This window comes from Eumetopias jubatus, unplaced genomic scaffold, assembly GCF_037043125.1.
Source record: "Eumetopias jubatus isolate StellerSeaLion01/CBP00866 unplaced genomic scaffold, mEumJub1_p1.0 scaffold_9, whole genome shotgun sequence".
In the NCBI taxonomy this organism is placed as follows: Eukaryota; Metazoa; Chordata; class Mammalia; order Carnivora; family Otariidae; genus Eumetopias; species Eumetopias jubatus.
The window spans coordinates 23,780,359-23,796,149 of record NW_028274815.1 but is presented as its reverse complement, the minus strand read 5'-3'; the positions used below and the strand labels follow the sequence as shown (position 1 = coordinate 23,796,149).

The following is a 15,791-nucleotide window of genomic DNA, read 5'->3' as shown; positions in this document are numbered from 1 at the left end:
GAATAAAATGATGTCTCTATGCTTCACTATAACCTGGGGAGGCATGTGGGCAGACAGATGACACAAGCACACATAGATCTGGCTAGTGTAGGTAATTTCTGAAACTGAGTGATGAGTTCATGGGGGGGCCACTGTAATAATTTTAAATGTTCTGAAATGTTTCTTAAAAAAAATGGTAGCTGATTTAGTTGTACTGAGAAAGGTTAAAAGGGACAGCTAAGGAGCTAATAATGGCAGATTAAGTTATATTACATTTTAAAAACACTGTCCATTGTTTTCTACAGCTTATTTTTCACCTAGGTTTCTATGCCATGTTAACTAAAAACCACCTCCCAAATTACATACATTCACAAACTATTTTACAACTAATGTTAAAAGTAATTTTAGGATGTGCTGGTTTCTCCTCTCATTTTGCAAAATCACCTTAAGACAAAAATGATATCTCCATTTAGATCAAAATATAAATCAGAAAGACACTATTCATAGGTTACCCGAATAAAGTTAACGTATGAATAAAGTCAAATCAATACTAAGTGGCACCATAACATCATTGAATCACTAAGAATAAAGGCACTTAAGAAAATGTAAACTGCTTTAATCTAATCAGACAGTACTTAAATCCAATTTTTACACTTAAGTTTTTTCTACAGACCAATATTAAATTCTGAAATCTAAGAAGACCTAATTAAGTAACTTCATACAAGCAGTCACCAACTTACAAACACAGAAATAATAAATGCCTCCCTTATACAAATTTCTAGTATTTTTACCTCTAAATACTTCACAACATAACCCCCAACCCTCCTGAATTTTTCCCCCAAACCTCCTACCCATTGCCAAGGTTCCACCTCACCGCCCCCTCTCACGGCCAGGGGGACATAAGTTTCTGGAATCCAGAGTAAAAACTCAGGAACGCATTTTCCTACAGAAAAAAATATAAATTGTGATCTAGAATGCTGAGTATTATAGTTCAGCTACACTATGTTTATAAAGGCTTTTGTGAACTAAAGCCTAAGACCTAATAACAATTCAAAACAATATTTCTATGAGAAAATGCATTCCAGGTTCAAAATAATTTAATACAATGCCTTTGTAGGTTGGTGACTGTCTGTATAGTGCCACCAAGTGATAAATGTTTTGACTGGACTCACAAAATATTAAATTCAAAACAGCTACATCATATGACTATCACGGAATGTGCTAGGTCAATCACTTTCTAAGAAAAATTAACTGTGTTAATTCATTTTAAAAACTGCCAGAATACTTACATTTAGCATTTCAAAATCATTACTTTCTAAACCCTGTGTGAGAAGAACTGGAAAGCTATTTGTCTGTGGAAGGTCATCCTTTTCTTTCTTTGTATCTATATCCAGTGCTCCCAGGCGCTCTTCAATGCTAATCTGCAGGACAGAAATGATCATTAATGTTAAACCAGACAAGGCTTAAAGTAGTTCGGTCAAGGGATGACCGGGTGGTTCCCAGATTGATGATTCCCAATCCAAGTTACCAGATCCCAGTGAAAAAAAAACAACTGCCTAACAAATCATGATTTAAAAATGTAATTCATAAACACATCTATGTAAGATTCAAAAAAAGGCCAAGCACCTGGCATCTTTTACTAAAACAGAAGAAAAGACCTATTATGGAAAAAGCTTTGTCATCAGCCTCAGATCTCAAAAAGGAAACAAGTATTATCAAAAGAAAATTAAAAATAAAGACAGCTAGGGGCGCCTGGGTGGCTCAGTCGTTGAGCGTCTGCCTTCGGCTCGGGTCATGGTCCCGGGGTCCTGGGATCAAGCCTCGCATCAGGCTCCCTGCTCGGCGGGGAGCCTGCTTCTCCCTCTCCCATTCCCCCTGCTTGTGTTCCCTCTCTTGCTGTGTCTCTCTGTCAAATAAATAAATAAAATCTTAAAAAATAAATAAATAAATATAAATAAATATATTTATATATATAATAATATAATTATATCATAAATATATTTATATTTTATACATTAAATAATAAATATATATAATAAATAAATATATATTATATATAATAAATATAAATATAAAATATTATTATTTTATTTTTTATTTATTTTAATTATAAAATAAATATAAATATAAAATAAATAAAGACAGTTATTTTGTCAAAACAATTTATAAAATGCCTTCCTATTTTTGTCTTTATTAGTCAGTTCCAAATGGTGATTTATTTTCTAGAAGATGCTCTACTACAACTAAGTTTCCTTCACACAGACCTAAAATTTAAGTGTAAATAAACATGATTCAATTTACTACACAAAAACTCAATTCTAGGGGCGCCAGGGTGGTGCAGTCCATTAAGCATCTGATGTTTGGTTTCAGCTCAGGTTGTGATCTCAGGGTCAGGAGACTGAGCCCAGCATCAGACTCTGCACTCAGCACAGTCTGCTTAAGACTCTCCCTCTCTCTCTGCACCGCCCCCTCCCGCCTCCCCATGCGCTCGTGCAAGGGCGCACTCTCTAATAAATATTAAAAAAAAAACAAAATCTCAATTGTAGAAAACTGATCTCTTATTAAAACAAGACAACCATGTTCTGCCAGCCTCTTAGTAACTAAATCAAAATACAAATGTTCTACAACTACCAAAGCAGATAGGCTTTGGCAAAGCCTCCTATTTGGGTTATCTTATTAAAAACAAAAAAGGCAGGAGGAAATTAAAGAAGTAGATCTAGGCCAAGATAAAGAAAGTTGGCACATTATTTTTAAATACAGATACCATGTTATTGAGAAATAATTTTTATGAAGAGCTTTTTAGCCCCAACCCCCCTACCCAATAAAGACATTTAAAATCAGATAAAGAAACATGACATCTTTTCTCTAAAAATAAAAGTTAAAGCTCTAGATCATTTAGGGTGACACACATGAAGAAGGGCTGCAGAGACTAGTACAGTAACCACAGGAAGGAAGTCTACGGAGTTGAGAAAAAAAATCAAATTTCTAAGTACTTTAAGACGTTATAATGACCACTTCTAAAAACCAACTATCACTAAACTAGCCAGGATTGCTCAGACAGCCAAGAGAAGAGGCATCACTGATAGTCAGCAACAAGCGAAACCCAATGGAAATCATCACAGCAAGTCCTGGCTTAATGTATTCAATTACGTGATCCAGTTGACCGCTAACAATGACCAAAACAGCACCCTCTATGGTTAGTGCAAGTCTGTCTTCTCCATTAACAGTGGCCAAGTAAATGTCTCACAGACTACAGTCTGGAATTTCGGATCCTATGCTGCTGGGGATTAGGGAGAGGGTAACAGCAGCAATCTCAGTAAGTTCCTGAAGTTCCAAGTTTGGCTCTATCCCAATTTATTTGTTAAAAGAGTCTCACAAGTAATCTTAAATTTCAAACTCAAAAATTGTCAGAGTGAGTGTACTACCTCATTTTCCCCCAATCTCCTCTTGCTCTCTACTTCCTCAGTTTGTGGAGGAGCAGGCTTGATAGCTGCATGATGACCAGGTAGCCCTGGCACCAGAACTTTTGCTTCAGAATTCATCACCGGTGTTCTCACCTGTTGAACAGGAACAGCGGGAACGTGACAAAGGAAATGATGCCTTAGTCCTGGCAAAACTGAGCCCCAGTGAGAAAACTAACAGCATCTAAAAGCTTTTTCTACTAGAAAATCTAATATAACTAACTTAATATGACATGAATTAAAGATAAATTTTAAGTGAATGTTGGCAAGCAATTTTTAAATTATAATCTGAAAGTTCATCGTTTTAAAGCTTTCAATACCACATTAAGAGTAAAAACCAGGAACATTTACAGATTATCGATTACTTAGAAATGTTAGAGTGAAGTTGTAGGCTTTATGAGCACCTCCAGGAATCCAGCTTTGCCAGAAACGCTCAGACAGCCAAGAGAAAGGTGTCATCTCTGGAACTCAGCCAGAAGCGAAACCATATATGGATGTCATCATAGCATGTCTTGGCTTTCCTTTACTCATTAAACTGCCAAACATATGATATCTACATGTAGATGCCATGTTATATTCAAAATAAAGCATCAAGATGATCATCTTATACAATGTTCAATTCCAAACCCATAATTTTAAGCTTTATTCCACCCTTAAATATAGGATTCCTCAAAGTTACGCTTTTAAATACTGACATCAGTAAAATAATTTATTGATAAATGTGATATTTAATGATCATACATGGGGGGAGGGGCTAACTCCCAAGTCTTCAACTTGTAGTTGTCTATTCACTCATGCATTCAACAAATGAAGAGCACAGAAACAAAGTGGTTTTATAATCTCGTTACCTGAAACCTAATCCCACAAATTTGTTAGACAAGATCATAAAGAGGATATTAAAGAGTCTAAACATAATAATATATTACAATTAGATTTACGCAAATCTCTTTTTTCTCAACTTCTAATATGAAATGCACTCACCTTTGTTATAGCCGTTTCTACTTTGGGGGCCCAGCAGTTTGAAATATCTCTTACTAAACACACATGAGGTTCTTTGGAATTTAAAGCCTGGGAATACAATTTTAAAGGGGAGGGAGTGTGACGGGGGGGGGGAAAAAGAGTGTCAAACAAAGCATTTGGGAATAATATGAAAAGCAAATTCCTACTTGTGCATTTTTATAAAAATACAAAAAAGTACAGAAAGTTTCCCCACAAAACTGAACCACTCAGACTGATCACCATTCAGACCAATGGCAGCAGAGAAAAGTGGGTCAACTCTGAAGATATTAAGCATAATGTGTACTTTCTTCAGTTATGAAAAATTCTTCAAATTTTTCACACGTATAGCTTTAAGAGATCAACAGGCTTTTTAAATGTAACACATTTTAAAGAAAACATTCCAGTTTGTCACCCTTGTAAACACAATAGTCTAGGCTAAAAAAGAATGGTCCTACGCTAAAACTTTCTACTGCTCTACTTTCCACAAGCAAGTCAAAGACAGCACTGCTGATGAATAATGCTCTTGGGTGGACCTCTACACCGTGATGTGGTACTAAATAGGGAGGACAACCAAATGCAGCAAAGTACATGTTACCCATACCCATAAGGCTTTAAGGTTATATGTAATTCTCTATAACCATATAATAATGAATCAGTATCCGGAAGGACATAAAACAAGCAGGAAACAATGGCTTTATGGGCAGAGGAGGGTTTAGGGGGGGTCCACATATGGCAAGAAGACTTAGGTTTACAGCTTAACGTCTTTCTCCTTTTTTTATTAAACCATATCCATGTGTTAAATTTTTAAAAAGCAAAGAGTTTAAAAAAAAAAAGCGAAGAGTTTAATAAACTCAACAAGAGCTTAAACTTAAGTTTTAATTAAATGTGAGTTTAAATTAAAATAAACTCAACAGGAGCTTGCTTGGGCATGTAATATTCCATTCATCATCTCCCAGAGGGCCTTACTGAATAAAAGCAGTATAAATGCAAGCTGAAGAAATCACCTACTAGACATGCTTATAACTCTCCAAAAGTCTCCAAAGAAACTTTGGCCATCAAAAAAGTTAAGTGACTGAACCACCCATTACATTTCCACTGAGAAAATTCAATGGGTAATGTTACTAAGGGCTCTTTTATTAAGATTTAGCTTTTGAGTAAGTGGGTAAAATTCACTCATACATTTGCTGACCAGAACATTAGCCACTAGGGATGTGGGGCTACTGAGCACTTGAAATGTGGCTACTCCAAACTGAGATGTGCTTGTAAGTGAAAATATAATCAAACATCAAAGACATAATACCAAATAAAGGAGGGGAATAAAATATCTCAAATAATTTTTCACAGTAAGGATTAAAGTATTTTGGATATGCTGGGTTAAGTAATATTAAATACATAGCTCTCACAAACTAAAATAAACCACTGAGTGAAAGGTCCTTCAGTTAAGGGAAAATACATGACTTCTTTTTAAGTATTCCAATAAGCAGACCAATGAGTCATTTCAAAATCATTTTTTTCCATGGCCTTGCTGATGCTGTATTGTTCTACTCCAGAGTAGCATCTACGTACCACTCGCTCAATGATGGGCTGAAACCAATTGCCATATACAAGCAACAATGACATTTTGTCTGAGCAAAAACCAGCTGCTAGAATAGGGATGGGTTTTGGTGTTGATTTCTTGCCTTTCCCAGGTGTCGCTATCTGAATTGTGCAGTTTGAAGTCAAAGGCTTTTTGCAGTATCTAGAAGTGAAAAAAAATTAATTAGAAAATTCAAAGTAACATCTCATAGGAATGCTTGAAAGTTGGCATCGAGTCAGGAAATATAACCCTCCTATGGCCTCCACACTACGACCACAGTGCCCAGGGTCCCCACAGCACCAGTGCTGCTGTCAAGACCTCATCTAGCAAGACCTCACCATCAAAATCTGCCTGGAGACCATGTGCCCTTCTATCCCACTGTCAAGCCCCACAAGGTGCCCAAGCTCCAAGTGCTCTCTTGCTGCCTTGAGCTTCAACCCCACATGACTCTCTACATCTGTTCCAATCAGCGCTATCCCCAATTGTTTCCAACCCCCAAAAGCCTCACTATGATCTCTGCAACACAGTTCCAGGAGCAAAATTATCAGCAAAATGTAATCAACAGAATCCCATCTTCAATTTCTCCTCTAAGGGTTTTCTTCACCTTCTTGCTCTACGCTGGCTCATGAGGGCAGATCTCCCAAGTTGTAGCTGTTTTCTCTCCATACTCTGTGTCAGAAGCCTTGGACATCATTTAAGTGTGCTCTTTGTTCTTCACGAACATCTCAAGACAAGTGTCTCTCCCTCTGTCATCTCTGTAACCTTGGGAAATGTTGTCACCCAATACCAGCTACCTCCCTCTCCTGCTGCCAACCAATGATTTCTGGGTCATTCCCCCTTACTTCTTCAAGATTCTAGTGGCTCCACTGTCATTCTGGCCAACACTGTCTCAAGTGGTCTCCATATCCACCACACAGGCTGATGATCTTTCTGACACACTGTCCTTCCAGGTCTGAACCCTTCCCACCTCCAACAATCCCGGCCTTTACCGTGTCTCAGCCACTCACACCACAGACATCTTATCACCAAAAAGTGCACCCCACTATCCCTATCTTTCCAACTTACTTCCCTTAGTTATATGGACTCCACAACCATCTCTATCCAGGACTTCTGGCCTCTGCTTTAGCCTCTGACCCCTCTGTAATCTATTGTCAACACATCAGACAGAACGACTTAAAGCTTAATGCCTTAACACTTAGGTCAAACCTCATCAGTCTTCTGCATAAAAGCAAGGCTTACTATTGACCAAGGAGAGGGGACCAAGTCCTCACTCCAGCCCACTACTTCTGGGCCCTCAAGTTATATATTCCACGTACACATATGACTATGTAAATAAAAGCCTCAAGTGTTACACACAAAATGTTAACAGTACCCTCTAGGGAGTAGAACTCAATGGAGGGAGAATTAGGCTTTATAATCAACTGTCTATGCATCCTAAATGTTTTAAAATAATGTTTTATGCTTTCATAACTATTTATATTTAAATTAAGTTGCTACCCTACGATTGTAAAAGGAAGGATACCAACTGACAAAAAGTTGAAACCATTTTAAAGTTTACATGACTGAGTCTTAGACCATGTTTATAGAATATGGCAGAGATCGGCAAACTTTCTATAAAGAGCAGACAGTATTTTAGTTTTGGGGGGCCATATATTGATTTGACCCACAGATCATAATTTACTGACCCCTGGTCTAGGACTACTACACAACAGCAATACTCCCCTCTATTCACCAAAACACTAGCATTGCCATGCTGCACTGATCCACATATGTATTATCAAAGTCAGAAATTAAGGTTTTACCGAGCTCACAAGCAAAGTTTTCCAACTGAACCACTTTCTTTTAAAATGTGTTATTAGAACTGCCAACATTTACTAAGCATGTATTGTAAAACTACTTTACTAACCACAAATATGAAAAAATGGTCCATGACTCCAAAACTTGAGTTCTTACTGGGAATGTATGTAGTCATGTGGATAAAGAACTAATAATGCTTTCAAAATAATCTAACTGAAAAGGAATATAAGGCAAAGAATATTGAGGTGGGAATAAAAAAGAATAAGAAATCAGGGAAAGAAAATAAACGAGAAATTTCTTACCCATTTAATATGTGTTCAAAAAGATGAACTTGACCATCTCTGCAAACAACAGCTAACTTGACAGGCTAAGAGAAAAATTTAACTGATTACTCTAATGAGTTAATACACTTCAGTCTACTCTAATGGATAACTGCTTTAATACACTTACCAAACCAACTATTCTCCCCCCTCCCGCCCTTGAAATAATCAGAGAAAAAGTTAGAACACCAAGGTTGCAAAACTCCTGCATTTAAAAATCCTTACTGTCATCAAAATGACAACCAGAGTGGTTGTTGTAAAGCTTAGAAATGAAAGTGTAGGGGAAGAGAACAGTAAGGAAAATGCAGCCTGCAAGTTAGAGGAGCAAAGTCACTACTACCAACTGCAGAGACTGACAAAAGGGACCTGGCAGGCCCCGCACAGCAGAGCAGTTGGCTGGGATCGCTGCAAATGCCTCTGCATGCTGACCCCTCCCCTTGAAAGCGCATCACAGTGACTGAACGCTCATCCCGGAGAGCCTAAGATTTTTGTTATATTTTGTTCTCCCTCCCTCATGTCCCCTTCTTTCCCAAATCATAAAATCATCAAAACACTAATTTTAAAAATACAATTTGTGAAATCCAAAAACAAATTCTCAAAAATCAAGCCATTTACCTCTTCCTTATTTTCTGACAAAGTCAAATCAATATAGACAGGTTCATCTGTGACTGTAAAAGACATCACTGCATTCTTTTCTTTGTTTTCTGACCGGACCTGCCTAGATAACAAAACCAATGATTAGATAAAAAGAAATTAAAAAAAAAAAGATGAGCACCTATGGGGAATCACAGCATTAGATTCCCCATAGCTCTTGCATCCTGAAAGCTAAATAAGGGGACTACAGATCAATTTCAGTATTTGTGGAACTTCCATGGTCTTTAACAGCTATGCTCAGAGCAGTGAAATATAAGAGTTGCCAACAATGTTAAACAAGGCTATATGCTATGACTTATTTCAGCTCTCATACTATATTCTAATAAGTATTATTAGTATTATTTAGAATACTAAAAAGATTCTTTCTAAAGTGCCACTTTTTTTGCTTTTATGCTTTTTGTTGATTTCACTGTTTAAAATGTCCCCTAAGTACAGTGCTGAAGTGCTGTCTAGTGTACCTAAGAGGAAAGAACTGATATTCCTTATGGAAAATATTTGTGCTAAGCAAACTCTGTTCTGACATGAATTAATCAACTATACATATAGTTGATTAATTCATGTCAGTATGTGTATATAGTTACACACAGCTAGTTATATATACGTGTGTATATGTGTGTGTGTGCATACATATAGATAAGTATTTTTAAACAGAAACACGAAACAAGGCTATGTATTGCTTAGATGACAAAGATGTAACCAACGAGGCTTACAGAAACCTAACCCTGTATTTCCCAGAGGAATAATAGTTCAGCATCACCAACTCAGTGCTCATGAGGACTTGTACAACTATACAACTGCAAATAACGAGAACTGACTGTGTGTGTATACCCATGTATATATGCAAACCCAGTTCAATGGAAGTCCTTTCAACAAATGGTACTGGGACCAATGGATATTCCCAATACCAAAACATACATGTCCATCCATTCTTTGGGAATGCAAACTTTTGTGCAGCCATCCTGGAAAAAGGCATGCAAGTTCCTCAAAAAGTGATCCAGCAATCGCACTAGGTATTTACCCGAAGAATACAAAAATACTAATTCAAAGGGATACATGCACCCTGATGTTTCTACAATATCTCCAGCAGCCAAATTACAAAAACAGCCCAAGTGTCCACCGATTGATGAATGGATAAAAATGTGACACACACACACACACACACACACACACACTATGGAGGATTACTCAGCCATAAAAAAGAATGAAATCTTGCCACTTGCAATGACATGGGTGGAGCCTGCTTAAGATTCTCTCTCTGCCCCGTGCCCCCCCCCCCGCCCTCCCACACCCTGCTCTCTCTCAGAAAAAAAAAAAAAAAAAAAGAGTATGCTTGTGATGAGTACCAGGTGCTATATGGAAGTGTTGAGTCAGTATATTGTACACCAGAAACTACTATTACACTTTATGTTAACTAACTGGAATTTAAATAAAAACTTAAAAAAAAAAGCCATGCATCCTTGCACCATATACAGAAATTAACTCACAACAGACCACAGAATCAAATGCAAGACTTAAAACTAAAACTTTCAGGAGAAAACCTTTGTGACCCTGGATTAAGCAAAGATCTCTAAACATGATCTGGACTTCATCAAAATTAAAAACATCTCTTCAAAAAGACAAGCCACATACTAGGAGAAAATATTTGCAAAGCATGTACCTGATTAATGGGTTTATATTCAGAATATACACAGAATTCTCAAAACTCAGTAAGAAAACAAACCCAATAAAAAATAGGCCAAAATAGTTGAATAGACACTCATCAAGAAACATATCCAGATAGCACACAGGCACATAAAAGATTCTCAACATCAGTGGCGATTAGGGAAATGCAAATTAAAACCACAGTGGGGTACCACTACATACCTATTAAAATGGCTAAAATTAAATATCAAGCATTGGTGAAAATATGAATTCACAATCTTTATACACAGCTAGTTAGAATATAAAATGGTACAACCACTTTGAAAAAACTTGACAATTTCTTTTTTTCTCTTTTTTTATAGGCTCTATGCCCAAAGTGGGACTTGAAGTCACAACCCTGAAATCAAGAGTCACATGTTCTGACTGAGCCAGGCAGGTGCCCAAATTTGGCAATTTCTTAAAAAGTTAAATATACACCTATCATTATGATCCCCCCACTGCACTCCTAGGTATTTATTTACCCAAGAGAAATGAATCATATGTCTGTAGAAAGATTTATACCCAAATGTCCGTAATAACTTTATTTGTAATGTCCCAAACATGTCAACAAGCCTGGTGACTGGAATGGGGATGAGGATTATAAAGGGATATGAAGAAACTCTTAGGAGCAATGCACATGGTCACTGTCAATTGTGGTAACTGATTTCATGGATGTATACATATGTTAAAACTTTATCAAATTGTATACTTTGAATATGTGCAATTCATTCATAATACATAGAAACAGGAGAATGGTGGTCCCCAGGTCCTGGAGAGCAGAAGAAATGGAGAGAGGTTGTTGGTGGAACGGTACAAACTTTCAACTATAAGATGAATAAGGTCTGGAGATCTAATGTACAACATGGTGGTTATAGTAAACAATATTGTATTATATACTTCAAAGTTACTAAGAAAATAGATCTTAAAACATTCTTGCCACAAAAAAGAAATGGTAATTAGTGAGGTGATGGAGATAGTAACTAACCCTGGTAATCACCTTGCAATATACATGTGTATCAAATCATCACACTGTACACCTAAAACTTACACAATGTTGTATGTTAATTATATCTCAATAAAGCTGGAAAAAAATTAGAATACTTTTAAAAAAGAGAAAGAAAACATGCAGTTAATTATACATCAATTATACCTCAATAAAGGCATTTTAAAAATTTAAGGCACAAATAATAATTAAAAAATGACTGAGTAGCAGTAACAAAACTGATTTGCAAACCCAATTCAAAATCAGTTTATCAACTAGTGAGACTTTATGCATTCACCAGTAAACAATCTTTCAATATTTTTGTCTAGAAGAAAATTAAGAGTTTATCTGATCAATTCTAAATATTTCCATTTATAAATTCTTCATAAAACACTAATTCTAACTCGAAGCCATTTATACTATACATGTTCAAAATCACTGCCAACAGACTACTTAATACAGAAGAAACTGTTATCTTAGTTCCTCAGTAGGAGATAGTACTGTCCTTACAGTAATATCAACGTCTTTTTTTGTTGAATTTTTCATTCAGCAGCAAGAAACCTTTAAATGTTATTTCCTAAAAGAAATATGTCTTTCAAAGGTAATTATCAGGCAACCTTAGGCTTGTTCTACCTACCAAAACACAAAGTTTTCCATAAATGGCCCTCTGGGGCAGCCTTTTAATATGGTTTTGTAATTTTTCAAGTTTACTTCTCTGTAACTAGGAAGCCCTCAGGCATACACGTATTATTTGAGGGATGTTAAGACAACAGAAATCAACTTTTCTTTTATAGAAAAAATTTTGTAGTTGGAGACCCCTAGGTCTAGGGAGCCAAAGAGGTGAAGCATTTTTAAGACGGAAACACCGCCTGAGTGGCTCAGTCAGTTAGTGTCTGCCTTTGGCTCAGGTCATGATCTCAAGGTCCAGGGATTGAGCCCCATCATGCTGCTCACTGGGGAGTTTGCTTCTCCCTCTCCCTGTGCACCCCGCACCCCCTCCACTTGTGCACATGCACACGTGCACTCTAATAAATGAAGAATAAAATTTAAAAGAAAAACAAAAAAGACTGAAACATGTGAGTAATATCAGGAGGCTTTGGTGGTATATTTTAACTTTCTAGCTTTACTAATACATAGAACTAAAAGGAATTATCCCAATAGGCACACCTCAAAAACCAAACACAGGACAGAAAACCAACACAATGTGATTAGCAGAGGCATAATTAGGAACTATGGCTCAGCTGATAGTTTGAAGGTGAACAGAGGTCCACATTAGGCCTCATGAACCTGTCCCCTCCCAACTATGTCAAGATTACATATTTGATGAAGCCTACTTCTATATGAGTATTATTTGGTGTAAATTCATAGTAACTTTATATGGTCAAGAACAAGCTCAACTAATTGATTACTAGGATGAGAAACTACTTGTTTTTTAAATCTCCATTTATTCTGTCCATGAATAGCAGGTTTAAAAAAAAAGCTTCACCATCAGATCTCATAAAATCTAAGAAAACTCTTGTTTTCTAAAAATTAAAAACTTTCCAACGGCCATTTAATACCAAATTAATTTTTACTTTTAAAAGTAGTGCCAGGGGGCGCCTGGGTGGCTCAGTCGTTAAGCATCTGCTTTCGGCTCAGGTCGTGATCCCAGGGTCCTGGGATAGAGCCCCGTGTCTCGGGGCTCCCTGCTCCAAGGGGAGCCTGCTTCTCCCTCTCCCACTCCCCCTGCTTGTGTTCCCTGTCTCTTTATCAAATAAATAAAATCTTTAAAAATAATAAATGTAGTGCCAGGTTTCACTCATATGTGGAATATAAGGAATAGTGCAGAGGACATAGGGGAAGGGAGGGAAAACTGAATGGGAAGAAATCAGAGAGGGAGACAAACCATAAGAGACTCTTGACTCCGGGAAACAAACGTTGTGAAAGGGGGGGAAGGGAGCAACTGGGTGATGGGATTAAGGAGGGCACGTGATGTGATGAGCACTGGATGTTACTATACAACTACTGAATCGCTGAACATTGTATCAAAAGAAAGAAAGCAAGCTAGCAAGCCAGGGTCAACAGAGCACGTGACTCTTGATTTTGAGGTTGTTAAGTTCAAGCCCCACACTGGTTGTCAACTACTTAAAATCTTGGCGGGGGGGGGGGAAAGGGAGTTCCAAGGAAAATTAGTAACAACAACTACTGCAAAAAGCAGAAGAAAAAAAAACAAAACAAAAAAATGGGGGGGCGGTGCCTAATTGGGAAATTTCATACAAAGCCAAGGAATTAAATGTCTTCAGTAAAAGATCAGTAAATAGACATTACTGCACTAACCCAGAAGTCCTATTTCAACAAAATCAGAGATTATCCCAATTTTTTTAAGGTTATTTATAATTTTCCCAGTCACAAAAATATTCAGACTGCTCTACCTCTAAACAAGCAAAAAGGAGGTTCTATTATATAATGCTCTTAAATTTTTCTCATAAAGATCTGTTTTTTAGGCAGGCTCAATTCTTTATTACAAGTCAAGGTAAATCTAATACTAAATACAATAGTTAAGTCTCAAATTCATCATTTATATTAACCATACAAGTTGTGACACATTCTTTCAAGGCAATGCTACCTCCCAGATCCAAAAGACTACATACCAGACATTGAGTAACCGGTCATGTACTGCTCCAGACAAGAAATAAAGACCAGTGATTCCATCAAAGGGTTGGCTCTCATTAGGAGGTCTGATAGTAGTGAAGATGAGTGACGAAACTGGCGTTGCATGGCCTGTGAAGTGCTAGAGAAAGTTAAATCTCAATTAGGAGAGGGAACAGAGCAGTAACAAAAATTAAAGAGTCCATCTGGACCATAAGCAATACATATGAGCCACATCTGAAATCAGAACTCCAGACTAAAGGTAACAGCTAAATTTAATTCTAAGCAACTGAGGCTATTTGTGCTATATTCCTCTCACTTTTAAAAACTCCCATCTGAAAATACTGAAAAATCAGGACATCCTTCTAACTCCCAGGGTCCTACCCACAATCTTTCTTTCTTCCATTTTTGCATTAAAGATCCACTTAATTCTATCCGTGTTTAAAGGGGTGCCTGGGTGCTCAGACACAGCCAAGGAATTGTAGGTCCTCATTTTACTCTCAGTGAGTCGAAACCACAATTTTAGGGCATCATCACAGCACCAAAAGTACACCCCTGGGCACACTCAAAACGTAACACTATGTCTCCATAGTCAAATACTGTGAATGTACTAAATGCTGGATGTAAGCTAGAAATCAAAACTACTATATTCCACAGCAGAATAAAAGATTTTTAATTCAAATTCTACTTATTTGTTCTATTCGTTTTTCAAATGCATGTGAAATGAACACATCTAACATATTTAATACCAACAAACCAGGTGTGGAGGCTAACTTTTGTCTACTGATTCCACTATTTGATATGCCTGAAAATAACAAATCTGTATTCTTAAAACAATATGCTATGGCTCAGACTTTCTGCCCTTCTCCATACTTACTCTAGATGACTGTTAGGCTTACAACTAATTTGATTCACTCACTCTGTAGATTTCTTTGGTCTCCAAAACCCACAGTTTGATTGTTCGACCAGCTGAAAGCAACATCTTTCCATCTGGGCTGATACACAGGGAGCTGACACTGCTATTGTCGCCTTTCCATTTGCTGTATTGTGAAGAGAAACAAAAACGCCTCAATGAATAGAGAGAAAACTTTACTCAGAGCAAAAAGATAGCAAAAAGCAAATCAAGCATTAAAAATATCACTTAAGGTTCTATGCCACATTACACTCCTTAAAAGCCTGTGTCAGGTGACTAACCTTGGACACTAAGGTAAAGCCTGCCTGCCCAATAAAACACATTCTCAAGAGGTTCCAGAAAATGGAAGAGTAAGAGTTTTAAGAATGTAAAATGGGTAGTTGTGTATCCTGTGATCTATGAAGTAGATTTTGGTAATGCCCAGGAAACTATCAGACTGGATACCAGGACCACCACAAGTCCATTCTATCCCTTTGGAAAGGCCTTCCAAAGCGGTTACAAACCAGAAATCATAACAGCAAAAATAACCTGATTTAAATAAATAGAACTTCTGTACCACAAAATAAGTCACAAACTTAAAAGCAAAAGCCTAAGGGCACCTGGGTGGCTCAGTCAGTTAAGCATCTGCCTTCGGTTCAGGTCACGATCTCAGGGTCCTAGGATCGAGCCCCGCATCCGGTTCCCTGTGCAGCGGGGAATATGCTTCTCTCTCTCCCTCTCCCCCTCCTCCTCCACCCCTTTGAACTCTCTATCTCAAATAAATAAATAAAATCCTTAAAAATAAATAAATAAAAACAAAATA

At 37.2% G+C, this 15,791-nt stretch overlaps 1 protein-coding gene and 3 non-coding genes across 4 annotated transcripts in view; all 4 read right to left on the bottom strand.

Annotated features, from left to right (window-relative positions):
• Positions 1-15,791, bottom strand: part of WDR43 (WD repeat domain 43) — a 48,776-nt gene that overhangs the window by 15,479 nt on the left and 17,506 nt on the right. The window contains exons 4-11 of the mRNA XM_028099511.1: positions 14,996-15,116; positions 14,079-14,218; positions 8,748-8,850; positions 8,115-8,179; positions 6,006-6,177; positions 4,422-4,508; positions 3,405-3,536; positions 1,269-1,400 (exon numbers count right to left, since the gene is read on the bottom strand). Coding sequence (XP_027955312.1) covers positions 1,269-1,400; positions 3,405-3,536; positions 4,422-4,508; positions 6,006-6,177; positions 8,115-8,179; positions 8,748-8,850; positions 14,079-14,218; positions 14,996-15,116 — 952 coding nt within the window. The remainder of the gene's footprint in view (positions 1-1,268; positions 1,401-3,404; positions 3,537-4,421; positions 4,509-6,005; positions 6,178-8,114; positions 8,180-8,747; positions 8,851-14,078; positions 14,219-14,995; positions 15,117-15,791) is intronic.
• On the bottom strand, positions 3,029-3,104 carry LOC114206049 (small nucleolar RNA SNORD53/SNORD92). The gene has a single exon (XR_003608543.1). It is a non-coding gene; the product is annotated as a small nucleolar RNA SNORD53/SNORD92 (small nucleolar RNA).
• Positions 3,870-3,949, bottom strand: LOC114206048 (small nucleolar RNA SNORD53/SNORD92). Its single transcript, XR_003608542.1, has one exon. It is a non-coding gene; the product is annotated as a small nucleolar RNA SNORD53/SNORD92 (small nucleolar RNA).
• On the bottom strand, positions 14,534-14,618 carry LOC114206051 (small nucleolar RNA SNORD53/SNORD92). The gene has a single exon (XR_003608544.1). It is a non-coding gene; the product is annotated as a small nucleolar RNA SNORD53/SNORD92 (small nucleolar RNA).